General features: G+C 43.6%; 1 protein-coding gene across 1 annotated transcript in view; it reads right to left on the reverse strand.

Moving 5' to 3' along the window:
- Positions 1 to 32: 32 nt before the first annotated feature.
- The window catches only part of T265_14281 (hypothetical protein), a gene marked incomplete at both ends in the record, with an annotated part of 21,759 nt that continues 11,444 nt past the window's right edge, over positions 33 to 10,347 (reverse strand). Inside the window, 5 exons of the mRNA XM_009172928.1 lie at positions 33 to 188; positions 1,002 to 1,062; positions 4,595 to 4,760; positions 5,454 to 5,642; positions 6,566 to 6,643. Of these exons, the coding sequence (XP_009171192.1) occupies positions 33 to 188; positions 1,002 to 1,062; positions 4,595 to 4,760; positions 5,454 to 5,642; positions 6,566 to 6,643 (650 nt within the window). The remainder of the gene's footprint in view (positions 189 to 1,001; positions 1,063 to 4,594; positions 4,761 to 5,453; positions 5,643 to 6,565; positions 6,644 to 10,347) is intronic.

A 10,347-nucleotide genomic window follows, 5' to 3' on the forward strand; every position in this document is an offset into this window, starting at 1 on the left:
CCACGGTAAGGTCCAGTCTCTTCGTGACGAACTACTGCCAATGATTGGTCTATCTGAAGAGCCACGGTAGGGATGAAACCGATCATGAGCTGTCCAAAGGTTTCCGGCACCTTATGAGTAGTACTGGTCGTCAATAAAATGTAATACGATATCTCAAATATCGGCATAATCGAAACACTAGGCAACTCCTGTTCAGAATATTCATCTGGATTGTATCATACACAAAATGGCTGTGTCCAAATGAGATTTACAATTATAAACAAGATGATATCATAAAGCCATCATTATTGCGCTTACAGCTTCCTCATTGCACTTCATGACGGACTGTCTCCTTTTTTAAGGTGCTTTGGGGAAGTCGCGTGTACTGTGTACGTTTTTCTAAGCTCAATACAGAGCAGTTTGTCGTACTCTCCGATGAAGCCGTGAACCAGGTTATAAATTTATGTGACCTGCAACTGCTATGTGTGTGTTTACCTGCCAAGGTAGCTTGGTTGGGTGTGAGAACTGAGTTTGGCGGAAATAGCATTCCTCACTCAGCACCTGTAATCCGTGTGCACAAACAGTGATTGTTGTCCCCAGATCACAGATCGACTAGATATGTGGACTGAGCATGAACTTGTAGGTTTGTACATGACAGATGGAGTGGTATTCCCCACTAGGGATAGGCTTGGCTCTCACGTAGTCTGAGCACGACCGCATAGCTCTCCTCCAGCGATGAAATGCATTCCTTGACGGTGTACAGCTAAATATTTTGCTCCCGCGAACCGCGTTGAGGCGCAAATTTTTCTGACAGCCAACTTACTATGATGGTGAGCCTAGTGTGACACACAATCACGATGAAGCGTATGATGTTGCTTGTCTATATGTGGTATCAAAGTAGAAATTTTGGAGGGCATTCCTCGTAAACAGTTTTCCTATACCACGAAAACAATCATGCGGAACCTTAACTGGAGGAACTGAAATCTATAGGTGCGTGATGCGACTATTGAACCGGAACTGACCTTTAGTGACCCGTGAAGCTCCAAGAGACTGACTGCTTGGAATTCTTCCTCTGGTGCTAACCTAAAAAGGGTAGGAAATTTCATAAGATTTAGTCTTCAATCCAGGATGAAAACAGTATGTAGCCAGTGACATCTTGTAAGATCGAAAAGACGCAACTTTCTGGACTAGCCTTTCAATTTGTGACCCAACCTATTCCTCTGTTTTCATCGTAAACTGAGTTTTGTCAGCCGCCTTCCAACCTGGTGGACAGAAAACACTGGAAAAGGCTGGAGTAGCCTTGTTTCTGAGCTACCAAAACAACCGGATAAGGTTCACACTGGTGTCTTTGTACAGTTTCACTTCTCATCGACGACCTGACCAAAGGTTGTTAGAAAAGTGTATGCTGCCGAAGACAAGAATTTAGTGGCTTATTTGAGAGGTTTGCGTATTATGTAAAGACCGGAAGCCAGCCTCAAATTACTGTTAGAATGTATAAAAGTCTAGACGTAACACACAACTCCCGAGGTTACTGAAAACCCTTCAAAAGCTCACTCCCGGTTTCGCCCTTTTTGGGACTCGATCCCCGAGTTTCCGTCCCTCGAGTCGCCGCCATTTCTTCATTTGGTCGCTGACCTCTTTGAGCCGTTGAAATTTGCATCCCCTCCTGTCGTACGCTGCCTATGCCGATAAGCCTCCATAAATTTCGTTCACTCTTAACAGTGAATAATGATTGTTTAAATGTTTTTTTGCACTCTGCAGTGCGCCAGTAGGTTTGACCATCCTCCATATCATTGGTGTTATTTCAAGGGTACAATTCCTTACATGGATTTATGAGTTAAACATCCTCCGACGTATCTTGTGTTATCGATCTCTACGTGTGAGTAACTTAGGCAGAACAAATTGAGAAGAAGTTTAAAACTACCGAGAGGATTCTTTCTGCTTCATTGGTGCTGCTTCAGGATGCAGCACGGAAAGTGAATAAATTTCACGCAGTTGGACGCAGGTTTCTCCCTTTTCTGCTCATCTGAAATATTAATCCTAGTAACCGACTTCATAAGATACCTTAACCCCCTGGGAAAAGTGGGCATGCCAAATCGAACATTTTTTTCGTAGGACATCCTCCAAAAACTTCTCTTATCCGCTCAAAATGAGGCGCCTTCACTGCTATTTGTTTACCACATTGTTTGATTGTACTAAAGTGGAGTTTCACCAGATTTTCCCTAGAGGTGTCCAGATAGATCTGCAGGAGGTAATCAGAACAAAACATAAATATTCTAATAATGTCTAACCAGTGTACATTGACATAGGGAAAGGAATAAATAAAGTAAGCCAACCTATTGTGACTTTTCTGCTACCGGTCCGTTCAGAAAAAATGTTCAGCCGTAACAACGCTTTAGTGCTTGGCTACCGAGGGAAGAAAGAGGGCCGAGACGCTGTCAGACTGTCCAAACTTAAACAGGGGCAGTCAAGATGCAGACGTTAGTCAGTAAGTTTTGCGCTTTTACCACTGAGTTATCTCGAATTGAGTGAGTCGAATGTGTCGTTGCTGTGGTTGTCAGCTACTCATTCTCATGTAAACACCTTGTGTGCACTTTCACATTTGCTAACCTCTGTCGGCTGTCCCACACCACCCGTCACTGGGTGCCTTTGTCAACTATGCACTGTTGGTTGTCATGCCGTTCTGTTTGCTTGATGCATCCGGCGTCCATATTTGTCAATTGTTCATACACATGTTTCTCGTCAGTTTTCAGCCTCTGCCTGACTGTCGCCCTGAGGTTGCTGATATGTTTGGCCTTCGGCAGCACGCTGTATAGTCAGCCAACCAGTCCAGAATCGTAACAACATATAAAAAAGCTGTCTTTTCAATTGAGAGGATGAGGGAAGTTTCAGCACTGTTTCCTGGATCGTGTATATACGGAGGTGTGATTACCTGCCAGGATAGCTTGGTTGGGTGTGAGAACTGAGTTTGGCGGAAATAGCATTCCTCACTCAGCACCTGTAATCCGTGTGCACAAACAGTGATTGTTGTCCCCAGATCACAGATCGACTAGATATGTGGACTGAGCATGAACTTGTAGGTTTGTACATGACAGATGGAGTGGTATTCCCCACTAGGGATAGGCTTGGCTCTCACGTAGTCTGAGCACGACCGCGTAGCCCTCCTTCAGCGATAAAATGCCCTCCTCTAGCGGCTTTTGCAATGCACGTGACCGTTCGAGCACTGAGGCGTTCAGCTTCCGTAGTGCGAATTACCGGACTGTAATACACGCCTCTAGTACATGGTTGTATTTGTGTGAAAAGTACATCAACTGTAAAGCCCCACTAACGTGTTTATTAGCTATCAAATCAGGGGTGCTGAACTCACATGCATTTGAAACAAAGGGACGCGACCAAGATATTCTAATGGGACTCGTTCCTGATACTCCTCAGACTAATGTGCCCTGTACAGGCTACCTCTGGATTCGTTTGAGTCAGTATTCAAGATGTCACAATATTCCTCCCTCATAAGTAGTCTTTCTATAAAATCCCAGCTAAGAATGTATCAAACCCGATTTTCGAAATTAGGAGGTTTTTCGAGGGCAATTATCACCAATACTTACATAATGATAGGCACTGTATTCACGTACTTGATTAACTACTAAAAATCGTCCTATTGGGAAGTCTTGGTCTCCCTACAATCTACAGTAAATGCAAGCTAGCATCGAGAAGAAAATTCCGTAAAGTATCTGTTGTTGGGGGAATAAATTATCTTCACCTGTACGTTTCTGTAACCTCATGGAGGGCCGAATTTTCATCACAAACCAGTTAAGGGGGCTTAGGGTTGTCATACAACAGAGTTGTCGGCTTATGCACCGTTCTGCACAGGGATACACTACCTCACCAGTCACTCTGACTACTTGTAAGTAGTCCGCTATGTTGCGCCCATTAATCACTGACCATCTGAGACGACGACCAATTACCAAGCCATACGTTTGCAACATAACCAGCTGCTTGTGGTAAGTCCAACCACACTACCTTTCTGGCCTTGTGATAAAATGGATACCCACTGTATCGGTCACTTGATCCCGAGTTTGTTAGTTATAATTTTAGAACTTTGCAGTAAAACTTCGCTAAATGTTTACATTACGCTCTGGCTACTGTGGAGGTGTATTCACGTAAAAGATGTACCGGCAGCGAACCGCATTAGCACACCGTTTTCAATCCTTGCAGCTGGATAAAACAAGCATCTGCAGCGTTAGCAAAAAATTCCCGAAATGCTTGAAGCACGATGTTAGTAATTCAGCTGATTTTGACTCCATCCTTCCTAGTACGGTACGAATCCGTTTGGGTGCGTTTCTGATAAGCAGTTTGCATTCTCATATGGATTTGGAGAGATATACGAGTGGACCTGATTAAACGCAGGTACCTAGAACAGTGTTTGATGCGACATAAAATCAGTCGGTTGATTTTCACTTAATGTAAGTCTCCTGTACGTTGCCGCTCAGTAAAACTACTGTGATTCGTTTCAAGGTTATTTTATTCAGAAACAGGTGCCATGAAATTTTATATACAAGTCACAGGGATATGAACAAAATAATGCCGTTAAAAATCTTCCCTAGTAAAAGACACTTACGGAGCAGTGGAAACGCTGTTCCATGACTTCCGGCATACCGTTATCACATCAGCTAAACGTCCCATGTCTCGAGACTGTCTGAGAACCAGGGCGTACATCACATTGCAGTAGCTACCCAACTGGGTTATTGGTCCACTCCAAGCGTTGGTCGTCAGAATATAGGAACCTAAATGAAAACACAGACTACAGTCCATTTTAGTGGGATAAAAGGCTACAACAGTACAAAATTCGGTCATCCTCGGTGCCTCTTAAATTTCTTTACAAGTGTGTTAGTTAAACTTTGAGCGAAATTGATTTTTTGGTGTCTGCTTGAATTTGGAATGCCATTATCGCGCGTTTGTTGTTGACTTTTGTTCTCCATCCAAGGTATACAAAAACTGCCAACACGTTTTTGGATGCTTCACTGTCTAAAACCTACATATGTACAGTCCTAGAGGAATACTATTTGGTAAAAGTCCTCATTTCTAGCGGAGTGTGTCTTCAGAATTTTGCGCCCCAGTGAAATTAGTCAACCTGAGCATGATCACCTGTTCAGAAGTAAAAATTCAGATATGTTCAGCATAGGCTGGTGGAGTAGTAGTAACACGTTCGCCCCGCATGTCAGATCAGTGGAGTTCAAGCCCCGACAAGGGCAAGGCTATGCAATGTTGATGAGCTCTAGTAAGAGCGGAACCCGAGTCCAGCGCTTCCCTCACCAGGATGATTGCACCGGAACATATTGGTGACCGTTCACACTGGACCTACGTGACTGGGATCCGGGTACATCTGAGGATCTTTAGGATAATATTACCTTCCCCTAACAAGTTCAAAAAGACGGAAGGTGTCATCAGGTTGAATATCACTCAAGGACAGTACTTACCTGTTTGCAAATCACGCACAATTATGTTGCCGTTGATCAAACCAATCATTAAGTAGTAGTTTGGAGTATGAGCCTTTGTCTTCTCCAAAAGGTCTTCTGAGCAACAGCGAGGGGATTGTGGGGTGGATACTTGAAGACTGGCAATGGGTGCGCTAAAGATTCTGCACTCTTCCACGGTGGCCTCTGCACCTGCGTTTGTGAAAAGAAGTGTAGATCGGATTGTATAGAGTCGTCGCTGTGTGTCTTTAGGTTGCTTGATATTCTTAGGGCTCTTTACATAACACAGCCCTCCTTTACCGACCAAGATTTCCGGACTCCCAGAGCCCTGTGGCGCCGTACACTTCAAAGCCTACAAGATCAGCAGTAGAATGTGTTCAGGCCGAGTTGGTATGATTTCCTTTGCCTTTACTAGTGGCTGCATGGAAGCGGTCGCGTGTGTGCACGTTTCGGTTATTTTTTTCAGGTCGATAATCTGATCAATGGGAAACATGCCACTGCTTAAGGTGCAACCTGTCGAACCTCACTCCGTTCATTCTAAAGTGTAAGTAGAATAGCTTCTCAAAGTCAATTTGGTGGTGTCTTCACGGCGTGTTGAAACGTCGTTCTTCGTTGATAAAAATGATAAGACATTGCTGAAAATTTTGAAATTGTTCCCTACTGAGTTCCTCAAACCAGTAGATCTGTTGAAACTCGAATTTTTCGAGGGAGAGTTCAGCTCTACTCCTGAAACACTATAGTAATATAGGTCTGTACATGTAGCTTTGTCTGACATCTCTGTCAGAAATTTTTAGGTTCCTGTTGGCCTTTCTCACGAATGATGCTAGAACACATTTAGATGAAAGCATTTTTGACCCGCTATGGCCCTGAGTTGTGAACACACACATGTGTTTGGAGGTCTGCGTTCGATTGTTTGGTATTCACCATTGTTCGGCCACATGTGACCTATCGTTGTACGACAGGAAGACGGCGTACAGTAGGTAACACCAAGAAAAATGGGTGTCCTCAATAGGTCTACTGAGGGTTGTAAGTTATGCAATGAGTACAAAGTACAAGCAAAGGGCACAGGCTGACACAAATGAAACCATAGACATAGTGCATATTGGAAAACTCACTTTTTCCCAGTTTGTTGAATGCGTAGAATGACAAACAAGTGCTGTTTGACCAATAGGCACAGAGGCCACGAATGCCAGCTTGAAGATGAATTTGCAAAAGGGGGGTTAATTATTAACATTTCTGGTCACATCGGACATCAGACCAAAGTTTTTGTATCTTGGAGAATTGTAGTTTTACTAACCGGGTGTTTTAAAATCTGAGTTCGAAAGAACATTTCTTCCTCTTGTCCCACACGACCCTACCCTTAAGTTCGATGAAAACTCCGCACATTACACTGCCACGTTTGCCGTTGTTACGGTTCATCAATTAGGTGTAGTCCCAAAATTTTCGTTAGCCTCGTTTTAACCTGAACAACGGAATGACATGCAGGTGGCGAAATATGGTCACTTGTAAATAAGGCTAGTTATTACGGGATTCTCGCCAAAATCCCAGCTAAACCTCTCGCTAGTTTGGTGTTCAAGTGGAACGTACGGCTGACTAAAGCTTGAGAATCACATCCACTTGATGAGCTGCAAGAAGAGGTAGGCGGAGATGGAGTTTAAAGAGTTTTCAGCACTCTCATGAGCAGTGATATATCAGTTAACCGCTCGTCATCACTTTCAGCTGTGAAAATCACGTACTTGCCATACAGTGGTTCAAGTTGTCAAAGTTTCGTTCACCAACGATTTGAGGGAGGTGGGGAAGGTGGCATAATTACAGGGCTATCAGTGAACTTTTCACTGGGGATATCTGGAGGGGAGCCATGCATTGGAGGCACGAGAGCCTTTGAGGGCACGACTGGGCCATGTTTGACAATCTCTCTAACCGTCGATGTGTCCCATCTCGGGGGCCTCCATCCAGAAAGACGGAAGTGACCAGCGCAGCTGAGTTTTTCTGATCATGGCTTTTACACTTTGCTGCCAAGTCATCGCTTAACCTCACTTGGCACGTTTCCACCCTTTGTGTGGTTGTGTGAAAACAGCTCTCCAAGGAAGTCAGTCACCTGGAATACGCAGCACGTGACCAAGTCAGTGCACCCTATGGAGTGTGACCAGTTCATCTTTTGTGGATGAGTTATTTCTTCCGAAAACCGTCCGATGTACTTCCGTATGACTGATCCAGACTCAGTCAATGCTCAAAAGACATCGACGGTCAAACACCGCTTGGCACCACTTTGCTACAAGGAATGATTAAATCCATATGGATTTCCCATAGTCTCAGTCTTCAAATACTGAACTTGAATAACAATACGGACAAAGGTTCAGACGGATTTCAATTTGCTGTGTAAAACCATTCACGAGCGAATAGTCTGATTACTATATTTCCGACTCAGATGCTCCGATTGTCACCTGTATTCTCACAAGTGCACACCGAACTCGGGCTGAGTGCATGATCATTATCCCTATGGTAAGTAATGTTCTGGAACTGCAAAGTGATCTACTGAAATTATTAATTTGGGGCTATTTTCTCTCGGGGAGAGTTAAAATACCCGTAAAATCATCATTCATATAGCGTTGCTAATAGCCTGAATGATAAGTTTTCCAAGTATTATTGGATTCAACTGAGTCTTCTCAGATGCAAAGCGTCTAAACTTGTTACGCTGTTTACTCTGATATAGCAACAAAATACCTTGCACGGGCAAGCAGGCTGAAATGCCCATCAGAATTATAAAAAGAATAGCCGGGTGAATGCACTAGGAAAATCAGAATTAGGTGACAAATCGATGTCGTTTAGAAGATTATGGGGCAATGAGACGTTTAACTAAAAAACATGCGGAGTAATTCTTGAAATCACCAAAATATGTTTCATGATCTGCTTCTTCAGAAGATGAAGATTTTTATCCGTTGTAATGTGATACAAAGTGCTAAGTTTCAATACACGCCAGAGATCGGCATTTTGGCCTCATCCTAGATACAATCCGTGAGTAAACAGATTTTAAACGGTATCGCCCTTATTATATATGGTTATTTTAGAATCAGAGAGACGACAAAACTGAATCAGTTGAAAAGGCAGTTAATGTTTATCAACTTTTGTGTTTCGTTGTCATATAAGTTCCCCTGGAGACAGGCTAATTTGAAGTCCGTTGTTGGGTCTAAGAGTACACCGGTCGTTCGGACTAGCTGTCCACTTTTGGGAGTTCTGTGATGTTTTATCGTGTGTCGATGCGGTTGATATTCTTCATGTCGTTCAGATTCTCATAAAGCCCATAAATCACGTAAAGGTTCAAGGAAATGCTTAGAATATATATTAAACAGTCAACAAGTATCCATTCGACTGTTTCTTCTTCAATTCCCCATTATTGACCCAGTCGTCGCGCCGGTGGTTCAGTGGTAGAATGCTCGCCTGCCACGCGGGCGGCCCGGGTTCGATTCCCGGCCGGCGCACTTTTCCCCGCAGACCGCTGCTTTGGTTATTTTCCGTAGTCTCCCTGTCTTTCCTTCCAATCCTCTATTCGATTACGCCTTCGTGAACACGCCATACAGATTTCGTCGTCGTCTTCCGTTGCATTCAACACTATCGGCTCTCGTAAGCGGTCCAAGGGCAACACGAGAGTTGAGTCAGTCACTTAACATCTTTTGAACAATGGTTCACTCAAACAAGTCCCCTTTGTTTTAGAACACTTATCCATGGATGTCTGCTTTACAGTAATATTTAGTCTTATTTATCAGAAAAACCGAGAGGGTTGTAACGGTAACCTTGACGCCAGACACTAATGTCTGCTGAGAGGTTCCGTTGTGTCCTTACTTAGGACTTTTGAGTACTGTTCGACGGAACTGTGGCACACTTTATGATCCTGAAAGTAAGTTGTTTCAGGAGCCGCCTAAACACGTAGATATGCCAAAAAGTCGCCCTTACGATGTATTTTAGTGTTCAACCCCATATTCCTTCGCAGGTGGACCGCCGCACTGCTGCCGGCTGAGGATCCCTTCAATCTAATTTATTTTTGGTTACTCATGAGTAGAGTGTGATAGAAAACATTGGTGATTTTGGAGCATCCAGCGGTCACGGGCAATGGATACACGGAAGCCTACCACTGGTCATAGTTCACAAGCCGAGCAAAAGCGCCATTCTCATTTGACTTTCATCTTTCAGCAAGTTATGAGTACTATAAATTCGGCCAAAATTTCGCTGTGGGATGTAAGTGCAGAAATGCTGAATCACACGGTCGAACGCAATTCTAATTTTGCAGCACAGGGATACACAGTGGTCTATTTCCACCGACAGTTTCGTACAGCCCGACCGATAAGCGCAAAAAAACCGTTTAGGTTCACCAGGAACCATATCACACAGAAACAGGGTGAACACGACGAGACGTCGGAGTACATGACAAACGTTGTTTCACTGATACAGACAGATTGCTCCTCAATCGCTTTATTTATGGATTACAGTTACATCAATGGTGACCAGCACATAAAAAAAGCATTCTGCCGTTAACTGAAGCTAGACATAAATGATTCATGTAACCAGAATTACCTACCACGGAAAACTCTGATATGTCATATCGACAATCCAACAACCAGTGAATAGAATTTCGCTTCCACGAATCTTGTGAACCCAACGTTTGTGTAAGAAAGGTGTCTTCCTTTCCCATATCTGGACTGTCTCATTAAGGTCACGGTCCCCTTAAGTCTTGGCGAAGACATGTGACATACGATGAGTTCTCTGAATCTTATAAAGAGTGCTGCCCATCTTGTTCGCTCATGCTTATTGATGTGCATTTGTTGACAGTTGGATACCCGTTACCTACAAATGGTCCCTGAGGATGTTCTTTCCCACAGCAATTTCCCTATAATTCTGTTTT

Source organism: Opisthorchis viverrini, assembly GCF_000715545.1.
Source record: "Opisthorchis viverrini unplaced genomic scaffold opera_v5_170, whole genome shotgun sequence".
Taxonomy (NCBI): domain Eukaryota; kingdom Metazoa; phylum Platyhelminthes; class Trematoda; order Opisthorchiida; family Opisthorchiidae; genus Opisthorchis; species Opisthorchis viverrini.